Raw genomic sequence first — 13,507 nt, forward strand, 5'->3', positions numbered from 1 at the left:
TGCCCAGGCGTGTCAGAGGCCTGAGGAAGCTTCTATTAATGCGCACCCCGGCGCCTCGCCGAGGACGGCTGCTCCTTGGGTTTCAGGGCTGGCTCCCCTCCCTAGGTCCAGGAGCACAGCAGGGTGAGGCAGGAGGGAAGGCTCAGGAGGGCTGCAGACTCGCCACCCCTAGAGCCGGCTCAGAGGGCCTGAGCAGGCAGAGGGGCCTCTTCCTGCTGGGGCTGAAGGAGTGAGCTGTCCGGGGAGGATGCAGACCCAGGGACACAGGCTTGCGTCCTCGCCTGGGACCAGGTGAGTGGGGCTCCGTCCTGGGGCCTGGGGGACCCACGGCCTAGGGGAGCGCACTCTAGACCTGAACCCCCACGTCCAACCACCCCAGCTCGCTCCTGCACTATTTCCTTGTCAGTTCTCTTTCCTTCCCTCCAACTGGTCCAGAAGAAAAGCTCTTTTGGGGATTAGTAAGTCGTTCACACATTTCTGAGAATAGTGTAGGGAGAACAAAAGCCCACTGGACTCGACTGTAGCGCTGTTGTCACTGTTGTTTTAGTTTTGTTGTTGTTCGTCGCCAAGTCATGTCCAACTCTTTGCGACCCCAAGGACTGTGGAACACCAGGCTTTTAGTTTTAGGTTTACCTTCTATGATGGCAGGTAATAAGGATTTTCCAGTTATATTGTCCTTTACAAAGTAACTATACTTCAGTGAAGAAGAACAAAAGTTGATTGATTTACAGGGGACTGTTAAGTGGCTGCTGGGTGTATGGATTCAGCAGAGGACACGTGGGGTTTGGGACTGCCAAGCGAGGGTCCTGAGTCCCCCTTCATGTCCACCCACCCCATCCCCTGGCCGCAGGCTGGTCCTCCAGGCTGGAACCCCTACACCCTCCTGGGTCTGTGTCTCCTTCCTCAAGTCACCAGGAGCCTATTTTGGGGTGTAGTCAAGGGGCTGACGCATGGCCAGGAGGAGACCCCTGAGCCGGGTAGGGGTTTGACTTCTGAAATCCTGGCCTCAGACTGACACGGCTTACAAAAGGCTCTGCGTGAGGAGAGCGATTTGGGCATCTAGCATGGAGTTCGGACAGCTAATCATGATGCTGAGCGTAGTGACAGCTCAGCCTCGGCGAGCACTTGCTCTCTACCGGGCCCTGTGCTGAGTACGCCTCTGTGCACCATCGCACACAAGGACAGCAGGTTTCAGGGCCCCGAGTCCTAATCAGCGGCTGGCGCTGGGAGGAGCTCTCAAGGTCACTGTGAGGAGGAAACATATATTTGTCTGCTACCTTTTAAGTTCTCTGTCTTCCCTGATAGCGCAGTTGGTAGAGAATCTGCCCACAATACAGAGGACCCCAGTGTGATTCCTGGGTCAGGAAGATCCCCTGGAGGAGGGCTAGGCTGCCCACTCCAGTCTTCTGTGGCTTCCCTGGTGGCTCAGCTGGTAAAGAATCTGCCTGCAGTGTGGGAGACCTGGGTTCGATTCCTGGGTTGGGGAGACCCCCTAGAGAAGAGAAAGGCTACCCACTGCAATATTCTGGCCTAGAGAATTCCATGGACTGTATAGAACATGAGGTCACAAAGAGTCGGACACGACTGAGCGACTTGCACTTTCACCTTAAGTTCTCATCTGAGGCTCCTCTAAGAGCAGACAAGTTGACAAGAGAAAAGCATAGAGATTAATATAAGTTTCATATGCACCAGAGCCTTCATAAAAAGTGAAGACCCAAAGAAACAAATTTGAGCCTTTTTAAAAATAGTTTATTGTAATAATTTAATTTTTTTCCTAAATGAAAGCATGTTTGTTATAACAAATGCAACCACATACATGTATATGGAGAAAGAACATGACTTTCTGCTCTTTTCGTCTGTAATATCCCTTACCTTATCTAGAGAGAAACGGTCTTCACAGTTTACACCTGAGTGTTCTAGAGTCGCTGTGTGTGATGAAGAGTGGAAAGCATGCCAGGTCGGAAGGGTTCAACTGAAGGGCAGGAAACCGGGGGAACCAAGGTCTGTTCATTCAGGCGCTGTCTGCATTTGTGGGGCGTTTGCTCCTTCCTTCTAGGACAAGAAGAGCACTTCGCACGTGAGTGTCCTGGGACCTGCTTCATGGGAGGGGCAGAGAGGCTTTTCTGGGTGAGCTGTATCTCAGATTCCTTCAACTTAAAATTTGCAGCATGCCAAGCTACTGTACCTTGAGCCAGCGTGTGCTGAGCCCCTCCGACTGGTTAAGGGAATTGCAGCCTGGAGACAGAGGTCTTTGTATCCTCTGGCTTGAGGCTGGCCACCCAGGGCAGCAGGAAGATCTACCTTCTCTCCTCCGTTTTCTAAACATTCCTTCAGACAGGCCATCTCTGCTCTGGGGGCCGTGCCCGGCGGTCCGCTCTGCCCGGGGAGCCAGGGCTGCCGTCCTCCGCTCAGCCCTGCCCCTCCTGGGGCCGCTGGGAGCCCTGCCTGCAGCTGCGTGGTGTGCAGCAGGTTGACCTCTCTGGCTGCCCCTCCTCTAGGGTTTGAGATAATGCACTTCACCAGCTCAGCCCGAGGGAGGTGCTGTGGACCAAACTAGGTCCCCTTAAATGCCGGTGATGAGGCCCGACCCCTGCCGTGACTGCGTTCAGAGCGGGGCCTCGGGAGCTGAGTAGGTTGTTACCAGGAGAGACGGGGAGCTTCCTCTGCCTTCCTCTCGGCCACGGGAGGACGTCAGGAGACAATGAGGAGGAGAGCGCGTCTCAGAACACGCCGCGCTGGCACTGCGATCTGGGCTTCCGGCCCCCAGAACTGTCAGCGAAGAGCTGTTGTTCAGGTTACCCTGTCTGTGGTCTTTCTTCCCGACCCAGGGATTGAATCCAGGTCTCCTGCATTGTCGGCAGATTCCTTACTGCCTGAGCCACGAGGGAAGCCCTTTCTCTCATGGCAGCCCGAACGAATATATCGACATTGGGCGCCGGGTTCAGGACGGTTTTGTTATTGTCATCATCTGCAGGCTGCTGGTGGGTCAGCTTTCTCTGATGAACCGTGAGCTTCTAGAGGGTAGAGATACAGAACCGTCTTCTGTGCTCACTCTGGGTTCCCTCAGAGAACTCCCTGAGTGGAGCCCAGGGTTGGGCTCCATAATAAATGTTTGCTAAAGGATGGATCGCTGAGCGGATGGATCGCTGAGCGGATGGATCGCTGAGCGGATGGACAGATGGACTGAAAGAAGGGGCCAGAGCTCAAATAACTGACTCCACTAAATGATCCAACACGGGCCCAGCATGGCTTGGGCCGGTAGCTAATTTGCTTCCAGCTGCTGAGGGGCCCCCCAGGAGGGAGGGGAGGCACCATCACCCACAAGGAAGACTGAAGTCTTCAAGGTGGAGATGCCCTGCTCAGCTCACCGGGAGCTGTCCATGTTTGACTCGGCCACATGAACCAGCGCCCACTTGCCCCAAAAGAGCCAGACTAGTCACAGCAAGGAAGACGCCTCTGGGGGGAGGGCCTTGTGTGGGGCCGGGGCTGAGGAACTCCTGTGTGGGGCCCAGCGAACCTTCCTCAGAAACATGTCGATCTGATTTTGAGCTAAGTCTTAATCAGGCCGAGAGATGGCCTTAGGTGTGTGTCGCCCAGCTGGTCTCAACCTCTTTTTGCTGCATCCTTTGCCTCCCTGCACCGTGCAGCCGGGACCTTCTGCAGCCACGGGCATGCTGCCCCCGGTCCAGCCTGGGAGTCACAGATGGCCTCCCCCTGTCCAGAGGCCCTGGTATCCTCCACCTCAGGCAGAGAGCCCGTCACCTGACCTGTTTCCATCAGCCTCCCCCTCTTCTCTGACTCTCCTGCTGCCCTCTGGCCCTTAAGTAGACCCTTGTGGTTACAGTGGGTCCACCCAGATAATCCAGGACCATCTCCCCATCTCAGGATCTGCGATTTAATCACATCGCATGGTCCCTTTTGCCACAAACAGTGAGAGTCTCAGGCTCTGGGCTTTAGGCTTGGATGTCTATGGGGCCACTGTTCTTCCTGCTGCAGGCCCTGACTTGGAATTTGGTTTTCTCTGGCTTCACCTAGCAGTTCGCGTGTGGGGATGCGCATGCGATGGAAAGAAGGAAACTGGAAGGTCAAGGCCGAGGGGCTGAGGGCAAGAGCGGACGGTGTGCGGGTCTGGGCTGCTTGGGGCAGCTAGCTCATGGTGTGGGTCGCCCTGGGACACAGCAAGGTCACGATGATGAGGTCACGGCCCTGGAGGGCTGGATGAGATTGCCGGGCAGGCATTCTGAGGGGAGGGGGAGGCACTGGGGGCCCTGGGAGCTGTGGCCAGAGAGGCAGATGGCTCTGAAGACCACGGCGGTGGACAGTCAACCATGACAGAGGGGAGGTGCTTGGACATAAGAAGGTCACTGCAGGGGAGCCGTGAGGCCAGGAGTCGATGGTCGGCCGTGGATGCTGACCTGGCAGGACTTGGGGTGCGGAGGAGGGCTTCTCGCCCGAGGAGAAGCCTCAGACGGCTTGAAGGGGTGTGCAGGAGGGCGTTCAGGGGGTGTCAGTGCCGAGGAAGGGCTCAGGAGGGCCTCCCCAGGCCTCGGAGAAGGCTCTTCCCCAGGAGGGCAGGGAGTGGGGAGTCACCGCCCCCCTCCTGCGGTCACGGGTCCAGGGACACGAGTGCAGAACCGCCTCTGGTCGCTTCTGCTCCTGGGTTTTGTCAGGAGCTGCAAACTTTAAAACAGCTGAATCAGGTATCTCTGCCCTGGCTTCCTCTGGACCCTGAAGCCCCTCAGGCCCCCTCTCGCCCTTTCTAGCCCCACATCTCCTGGGACTGAGGAGGGGCCAGGCAGGCTGGCAGGGACCTCAGCAGGAGGATGGACAACTCCTACCAGGAGGGCTGGGGAAACGGAGTCCTTGGGGGAGGAGAAGGTTCCATCTGCCTGAGGCGGTGGACAGAGACCTCAGTGAGGAGCTTTCAATATGTAGGTAGTTCCAGAGGGCTCAGCAGAGACGGAGGATGGGAGGGGGCTGGTGGGTGATGAAGGCTGGAGGCAGCGGCGGGGGGGGGGGGGGGGTGGGCTGGTGGTCCTGGAGAGGCCGGGGCCACAGTGTCTTCCCCAAATGCCGAAGCCTGATCCTGCCCCCCCAGCCTCCGGGACCAGTCGTCCCCATCAACAAGTGCAATCAGCCTCCTCTCTCCTCGACCTCAGGCAGGCTTCCAGCTGGGTGCCTGAAGAGCTGTGGAGTGATGCTCTGCTACCTCCGGGACCCCCACTTTCCTGCCTGCTCGGGGAATTCCAGAGAAGTCACCAGATCCTAACCAAAGGCAGCCTGAACATCCCAGCACTTCGGTTCCATCCAGATGCCGTTCAAGATTCAGGAACCAAATCCGGCATCAGTTAGGGGAAAGATGGGATGTCTGGGTGATTTGGCCATGAGAGGTTATGTTTTCGAGGAATAATCTAAATTAAAGATGTGGGAAGATGCTCATGGGGACAGTGAACGGGAAACCAACCCACACACACTGGGGGGCAGCGACCTCACAGTCGTGCTGACCCCCCAGTGCTGACCCCCCAGTACTGACCTCCCAGTGCTGACCCCCTAGTGTTGACCCCTCAGTGGTGACCCCCCAGTGGTGACCCCCCCAGTGGTGACCCCCCAGTGCTGACCTCCCAGCGCTGACCCCTCAGTGCTGACCCCGCAGTGCTGACCCTCAGTGCTGACCCCCCCAGTGCTGACCTCCCAGTGCTGACCTCCCAGCGTTGACCCCTCAGTGCTGACCCCGCAGTGCTGACCCTCAGTGCTGACCCCCCAGTGCTGACCTCCCAGTGCTGAGCTCCCAGCGTTGACCCCTCAGTGCTGACCCCACAGTGCTGACCCTCAGTGCTGACCTCCCAGTGCTGACCCCACAGTGCTGACCCTCAGTGCTGACCTCCCAGTGCTGACCCTCAGTGCTGACCCCCCAGTGCTGACCTCCCAGGGCTGACCCCCCAGTGGTGACCCCCCAGTGCTGACCTCCCAGTGCTGACCTCCCAGCGCTGACCCCTCAGTGCTGACCCCACAGTGCTGACCCTCAGTGCTGACCTCCCAGGGCTGACCCCCCAGTGCTGACCTCCCAGTGCTGACCTCCCAGTGTTGACCCCTCAGTGCTGACCCCGCAGTGCTGACCCTCAGTGCTGACCTCCCAGGGCTGACCCCCCAGTGCTGACCCCCCAGTGCTGACCTCTCAGGTGGCGGGCTTTTGGTTGGTACTGTTTCTTTTTTGAACTTTTCTGTGTTTTGCAGATTTTTAAAAGGTAAAGTATAATACTCCTAGAATGAGAAAAATATAAGTATCATTTGTTTTAAAAAGTACCTGATTATTTGCAATTTAATGAATGGATTCTGGAGATCTTGTTGTTGTTCAGTTGCTCAGCCGTATATGATTCTTTGTGGCCCCACAGACTGACCCCGCCAGGGTCCCCCTGTCCTTCAGTATCTCCCGGAGTTTACTCAGATTCATCTCCACTGAGCCAGTGACGCCATCCAACCATCTCATCCACCGTCATTCCGTTTTCCTCCAGCCTTCAATCTTTCCCGGCATCAGGGGAGATCTCATGGGGGTTAATGTATCTCTGAGGACTCTTGTCAAGGGACGAAGGTCAGGACCCAAGGTCCCTCCAGCCCCAGTCTCCTGCAGTTGTGAGTGTGAGCAGGTGGGTCCATCACCCTCTTTGACCGCAGACCTCTGCTCCTGAGGCAGTTTTATTGGAAGCTGCAAGTTTAAAAATATCTGTATCAGGTGTATCTGCCCCTCTCCCGCTCTGGCTTCAGAGGCCGCCTCAGTCCCTGCTCCCCCACCCAGCTCCAGGGCGGGGCGGGTGGCCAGGCAGGTGGCCTGTGCTATATTGGGAACCAGCACAGGGGGTCACGTGGCTGGTTCTGAGTTCCCTGCAGGGAGGCCCCACCCCCCGTGTCTCCTTCCCACAGGCCTGCCTTCTTTCCAACTCCATGCTGGGGTTATCACCTGTGTGGAACTGGGAAGTCCTCATGGGGCTGGCGGGTCACAGGGTCTGCAGAGAGAACATCTTCCCAGGGACCACTGAGGCAGGGGAGACGGCACCAGCTGGAGAAGCTGGTGGGAGGGCAGCCCTCTTCTGGAGGCGCACCCGGCGCCTGCATGGGCCGGTGACAGGTTTCTCCCAAACCAGAGTGTGCTGGACAGAGACCCGCTGTGGCCGGGCTCTCAGAGCGTTGCCTCCCAGAACTCTCATGGACCAGTTCCTTCTGGGGAGTTCCTTGAGTGTTGTTTCCTTAGTCAACAGACACTCCTGAAAGCTCCCTTCAAGGGGGACTTTACGGATGTTTGCAGAAGGTGAAATCTGTCCGTTCTCCCAACGGCCCCAGAGGGGGAAGCCTTTCCTTCCTCCCCTGATCCGGGAGGGAACTGGGCTCTGGGAGAGTGGGGTGAATGCCTGAGGCTGCTTGGAGGATGTGACCCCGGGCCTTCTAACTCTTGCTGTAGTGGGGTGTGGGCGTGGGAGCTCACTGCAGAGCTGGGAGGCCGGGCATCCAGCTGGGCCAGGATTCCGGGCTTGTTATACCACTGCCATTGGGTTCGATTCCATCAGCCCTTTGTCCCCAAACCCAGGGATCAGGCACACCTACCCCGCCCCAGGGTAGGCCTTTTTCCATTTCCTTCTTCAATCCCCTGACTTCTGTTTTCAAAACTGTTGGCTCACTGCAGGGAAGGAAACACTAAGAATAAATGAGTGAGGTTCCTAGTACGCCCACAGCCTAATGCAAGTACCAGTAACCCTCTGTGTGATCTTCACACTTTCTGGGTCTCAGTTTCCCTCCCCGAAAAACCCAGCCTGGGAATCACTGACATTTTGGACCAGGTCATTTTTGGGAGCAGGGGAGGGGCTGTGCGCTCTAGGGTATCCAGCAGCATCCTTAGCCTGGAGAAGGGAAACGGCAACCTACTGCAGTATTCTTGCCTGGGAAACCCCACAGAGAAGCCTGGCAGGCTCTAGTCCATGGGGTTGCAAGAGCCGGACACGACTGAGCGACTGAACCATCCTTGGCCTCTGCCCGTCTTCCCAGCAGCAGATGCCAGCAGCACATCCTCCCAGTCCTGACAGCTAGGAATGTCTCCAGACACGTGTCCCAGAAGTAAAGACGCCCCACTTGAGAACTGTCAGGCGAGGCGAGTGCTGTCTACTTTTGGGTTTGTTATGAAAATCCTCAGAACATCCCTTCTTTCCTTTCATTACCCCTTCCACCACCCTCACCTCCTCCTTTGGACTGGATTTCTCCTCTGTGATGAGACACTGGATGAAGGAACTCTGGAGTACCTGCCGCCCATGCTAGTCCTGGGCTTCCCTGGTGGCTCAACTGGTAAAGTGTCCACCGCAGTGCAGGAGACCCCAGTTCCCTCCCTGGGTCGAGAGGATCCCCTGGAGATCTACCCACTCCAGTCTTCTTGGGCTTCCCTGGTGGCTCAGGTGGTGAAGAACCTACCTGCAAAGTGGGAGACCTGGATTGGACCCCTTAGTTGGGACAATCCCCTGGAAAAGGGAATGGCAACCCTCTCTAGTATTCTTGCCTGGAGAATCCCATGGACAGAGGAGCCTGGCAGGCCATAATTCATGGGGTTGCAAAGTATTGGACACGACTGAGTGACTTTCACTTTCACATGCTGGTCCTGGCATCCAGTAATTCTGCGGTTCTTGTTTGGGTCAAGGCTTGAGCTTGAGCCTGTTCCTCTAACCCAGAAAGAAGGTTGCTGGACCCATTTTACAGATGTGACATCCAGAGCAGAGCAGAGGCCAGACTTCAACTCTGGAGCTGAGGGAGGGACTCAGGACACACAGCGGTGAATGCAGTCCCAGCAAAGGGGTCAGCTCCAAGCAGGCACTCCTAGGAAGATCGAGGAGGGGGAGGCAAAAGAGGGAGGTGCCCAGACACAGACCCAGAGTTGAAAGTGACCAGCTGTGCCCCAAACGACATTCCTTCCTGCTGGGGCTAGACTGCACATCCCCTCTCCTCTGGCTGTCAGGTGTGACCGTGGCCCTGAGCTCTGGGCAGTGGCACGTGAGTGGAACGTGGAGCCACAGCTTCCTGGTCCATTAAAACTTCTCACAACACCCTCTACTCAAGCTCACCTGCTCTTTCCCTTCATCTGCCCACTGGGCGGTCAATGCCAAGGGTGACCTTAGATGCTTGTGTTGGAAGATGGCAAAACCTGCACGGTGTGGGGCTCTGAACCTGTGATTGACCGTGGGGAGCAGAGCATCTCCCACCCACCCCACTGATGGGACTTCACGAGTGAGAGATACACTTGCATTGATTAAGCCATTCTGCATTCGGGGTGGCTGGCTGTGTCATCTGTCTGAGTGATATGGGTGCAGGGTGAGGTGGGGCTGGAGGAGGGGTCTGGGGGTTCTTGACTGGGGCCCTAGAACATGCACTTCTAGTTAGCTCCCTCAGATCTTACCCTGCCGGTTATCGAGGCAGAATTTGTAGCTGAACAGAAATGCATGACGGTGAGAGCCCCACACTGGACGGAGGCCACAGCGCGTCGCTAAATGCAGACCGCACGGGCATCTGCCCAGGGCGGCCGCAGAGCTTGTGCTGAGCCGAGCTTCCTCAGGGCTAAGAATAAACAGAACTGTCGGCAGCTGGCGCTGACGCGGGGTGGCTTGTCTCCCGCTTGGAGCCGCGAGTCCGGAGCTCAGCTGGGGGCAGTGGAGGGGTGGGTCTCCCGCCCCAGGACCCAGCGGCTCAGCGCATCTGGGAACATCAGTTTCTCCGGCGGCTCGCCTCAGGCAGGAGGAAGGAGGGTTAAAAGGCCAGGGCCGAACATTCAGACAGGCCAGGGGAGGTTCCTGTGGCCGTATGGACTGGGATGCGGGGACACCGGGCCCCCAGCCTCCTTGCGGGAGTCACATCACCAGCCTTCTCGTGAAGGGGGCTTGAGAGGCTTGTGCATCTCCGCTCCGAGAGACCAGAGAAGTCCAGGGCTCCTGGGAGGGAGACTCATGGAATTCGTCCAGAAAGGGGGGTGTGACTGGAAGCAGGGGCGCCAGGGCTCCGGTGGTGGTGGGGGGAGGTGCTGTTGCAGGGTCCCTCTTCCCATTTGGCCTGTGATTGGAGCCACATCCTCCCGTCCAGCTCCTCCAGGCATAAAACTCACACCTGGAGACAGGAATCCTCTATTTCTCATTTCTCATTCAGGAATCTGGAGGAGAAGGAGGCTGGTTACTGGACTTGTCAGAAGCCCACCGGGCAGCTTAGCACCCGAGCCTGTGGCTCTGTCCGGCCGGACGCATCCTGCAGGCTCTGGAGACGGACCTGGCTTGCTCAGACGTCCGCACAACACGGGGCGGCCTGCCCCTCTTCTGTGAACAGGCAGCTCCGTGGACCCACCGAGGAGCCTAAACCCAGCTGGTGGGGACAGGGAGGCAGCCAGTGGCCCAGGCAAGAAGCAGAGAACCGGCCTTGGCCAGTACAGGATCCACCCTCCTCTCCCCTTCTTCTCAGGGGTCTCCCGGGCCCAAGGACACTGACTGCCCACAAGGCCTTGAAGGGAGCTCTCCCCCTCCCTGCCCAACATCAAGAGGAGAATGCTTTAAAAATGTTTTTATTTAATTAAAAAAAAGACAGAACTAACAACCCCAAACCGGTAGTAAGTACAGGAGTCACAGGTGTGTAACTGGCGAGACACGAGGGCAGGATGGAAGGGCGGAGGGCATGGGGGCGTGGGGGACAGGCACGGGCCTCCCAGCGCCCCTGGGGTGCAGGGACGGGTGGGCTTCGACAGGGGGCGGCTGGCGCCCAGGCGGGGGCGGGAGAGAAAGGCCGTGATGACCAGAGGCGCTGAGGTGTTCTGCTCCCCGCTCTCCGTCCCTCCCATCCCTTTCCTGGTCCCGAGAGTGGGTCCCGCGTTCTCTGCTGGGACTGGGCGAGAGGTAGGATTCATTGGAACACAGCTTTCTCCATGAGACGAGAGACGCTCCCGGGGAGGCAGGAGGAAGTGGCCGACATGGAAGGAAGGACAAGGCTGCCTGCTTTTCGAGGTGACCTTGCTGGGGGACGGGCCCCCAGATCTCGCCCCGTCCTTCCAGCCTGGTGAGGCGGTGTCAGGGCCTGGAGAGGGAAGGGGGACAGGGCGGGGGCGGGCCGCGCCTGGACGCTCCAACACTCGTGGCCGCACATGCTTGAACGGAGCACACAAAGCCAACCTCAACGGGGGAAGGGTTTCGAGCAAGCAGAAGGGCCCTGGCACGCGGTCACCAGGGCACACAGTCACCGGGGCGGGACAGGCAGGGGCACCCTCTGGGGGCGGCGGAGGAGAGCAGTGACCGTGACCCGGACTGAACTCCTGGGGCCAAGTCCGCCCCGGGGGGGTCCGTGAGCAGGTGGCTGAGGTAAGAGTTTGCTTGTCACTTCTATGACAGCTACTGGGATCACAGACAACTGCTCTAGAGCCATCGCCAAGTTTCAAAAAGTAAGAAAGGGTTTGTCGTTAGAAAGCCCGCATTTATATAAAAGAGAGTCGGCTCCAGAAAGCGATCCTCTGAGACCGACAGGCTTCCAGGTTCTCTGCTCGCTTCTGGGGCAGAAACAGCCAGAAAAACACCACCAGTGGAACCTGCCAGCCTCCCTTCCCGGGGCCGGGACGTCCACTTAGCCGCTGCTTTTGGGTGGTGGCAGCATAAACAACAGTCACGGGGGTGGGGCAGGGGCTGGTGCTGCTTTTCAAGAGGGAACGAGTGTCCTGGCTTTTCTGATGAGTGACCACCCGGGAAATGGGGCTTTTCCTTGCTGTTCATCCTCGGGTCTCCCTTTCTTGCACAAAGTCCAGGCTCCTGTTGCCAACCCCTGGGAGGAGGGTCTATCCCCATGAACCCCCAGGAGGGACAGTGCTGCTCCTCAGGCCAGTGGGCAGGGGTGGGAGGGGACACAGTAAGAGGCCTCTCGGCCACCTTTCCTCTGACTGTAGAATCTTCCAAACTTTAAAGTACAGTCAGTGTATTCTGCCCTTTCTGTGAGCAGAAACTTCCAGAAGTGAAGAGGAAAGCCTTTAACTTACGCCCAGCCCCCCACCTTCAGATACCTCCATAGGCCTTGGTGACCCCAGGCCGAGGGCAGCACAAAAGCAAAAGCACCAGGTGGTCACAGGCTCTGTCCTCATGACCGCAGCCATCTCAGCAACCGGCCGCTGCCAGAGACATGACAGACAGACAGACGGACAGACAGAGCGGCAGGGACGAGCTTCGGCTTCCTCGCCTCTGGCTCACAGACACGGGAACCTCGTGTCCAAAAGCAGCTGACCAGCGACCAAAGGCTCCAGGGGCCCAGGAAGCCAGGCAGGGAGGGGTCCCCGGAACGCTGCTCTTCAGGCAGCGTTTGTTCCCAAGAGGAGATAATGGCTCGGTTTTGTTTCCCAGGTGGGTCAGGCCATGCTGCCTCCGGAGGGTTCTGGGGCCTCCTGGGAGCTTTCGGGACCCGCCCCCCCCAGCATCAAAAGCCACATTTGGGGATAAAGTCAGCCATCTCGCTTCCAGTTCCTGTCTCCCCGGGGCTTCGCTCCAAGCCAGCCCTCCTCGCGTTTGGGGACCTGGGAGGGTGGGGTTTGGCTTTAGTCTGTCCTCAGTCCATCCTAGGGGTCAGAGGCCCCGTGGGGTCCAGGCAGCCGATCTGGGGAGAGGCTGGCGCGGACAGGCCGGGCGGGGCTCACACGGGTGTGGTCCTCCGGCTCAGCATGCTGAGGTCCTGCTGGAAGAAGCCGTGCACCTGCAGGAAGCCAGCGTCCTGCTCCGGGCTGTAGCTGGCGGCCGTGGTCACCTTGAGGGGCTCCCTGGACAGTGTGTACATGGACAGCTCGCCCATGGGGATGGCCCCGGTGATCTTCAGCCCCACCGGCGACGCGTCCCTGGAAGGCGAGGCCTCGGTTGACCTGGAGCTGGACCGCGATCGTCGGCGCCGGTACCGGTAGCTCGGCATCCTGGCATAGGGCGACGAGGAGGGGGCCTTGAGGAACTCACGCCTGGTCTTAAACCGCAGCTCCTTGTTCTTCTCAATGTAAATGTTCACCGCCAGCACGCCCACGGTCTCGGCCACGATGAACGACAGGGCTCCGAAGTAAAAAGACCAGCCATAGTTGTAGTGGCTTTTTTTGTCTTCGTCGCGCTTGTCACTGGGGTCGCCCGTGTTGCTGGAAATGTAGACGATGATGCCGATGATATTACTGAGGCCTGAAAGCGGATCCGGAAAGGGGGCGGGAGGGAGAGTTTAGACCCTCAACGGGGGCGGGCTGAGGGAGGGGGGCGGGGCTGGTGGGCGGAGCAGGGAGATGGGCGGGGCAGGGACTGGTGGGCGGAGCAGGTCAGGCGGGCGGGGCAGGGAGGTGGGTGGGGCGGGGCAGGGAGGTGGGCGGGGCTGGTGGGCAGGGCAGGGAGGTGGGCGGGGCAGGGACTGGTGGGCGGAGCAGGTCAGGCAGGCGGGGCAGGGAGGTGGGTGGGGCGGGGCTGGGGGGTGGGCGGGGCTGGTGGGCGGAGCAGGGAGATGGGCG

The 13,507-nt window shown here is 58.7% G+C and overlaps 1 protein-coding gene and 1 long non-coding RNA gene across 3 annotated transcripts in view; one reads left to right on the forward strand and one right to left on the reverse strand.

Moving 5' to 3' along the window:
• The first annotated feature begins 56 nt into the window (after positions 1 to 56).
• On the forward strand, positions 57 to 10,916 carry LOC136149815 (uncharacterized). The gene is made up of 4 exons (XR_010659710.1): positions 57 to 291; positions 1,882 to 2,077; positions 5,160 to 6,644; positions 10,168 to 10,916. It is a non-coding gene; the product is annotated as an uncharacterized lncRNA (long non-coding RNA).
• A 1,526-nt stretch (positions 10,917 to 12,442) lies between these two features.
• Positions 12,443 to 13,507, reverse strand: part of CACNG4 (calcium voltage-gated channel auxiliary subunit gamma 4) — a 49,832-nt gene continuing 48,767 nt past the window's right edge. For both annotated transcript variants that reach the window (XM_065910399.1, XM_065910398.1), the window contains one exon: positions 12,443 to 13,190. In XM_065910399.1, coding sequence (XP_065766471.1) covers positions 12,670 to 13,190 — 521 coding nt within the window. In that variant the 3' untranslated portion in view covers positions 12,443 to 12,669. The remainder of the gene's footprint in view (positions 13,191 to 13,507) is intronic.

Source organism: Muntiacus reevesi, chromosome 18, assembly GCF_963930625.1.
Source record: "Muntiacus reevesi chromosome 18, mMunRee1.1, whole genome shotgun sequence".
NCBI classification, from domain to species: domain Eukaryota; kingdom Metazoa; phylum Chordata; class Mammalia; order Artiodactyla; family Cervidae; genus Muntiacus; species Muntiacus reevesi.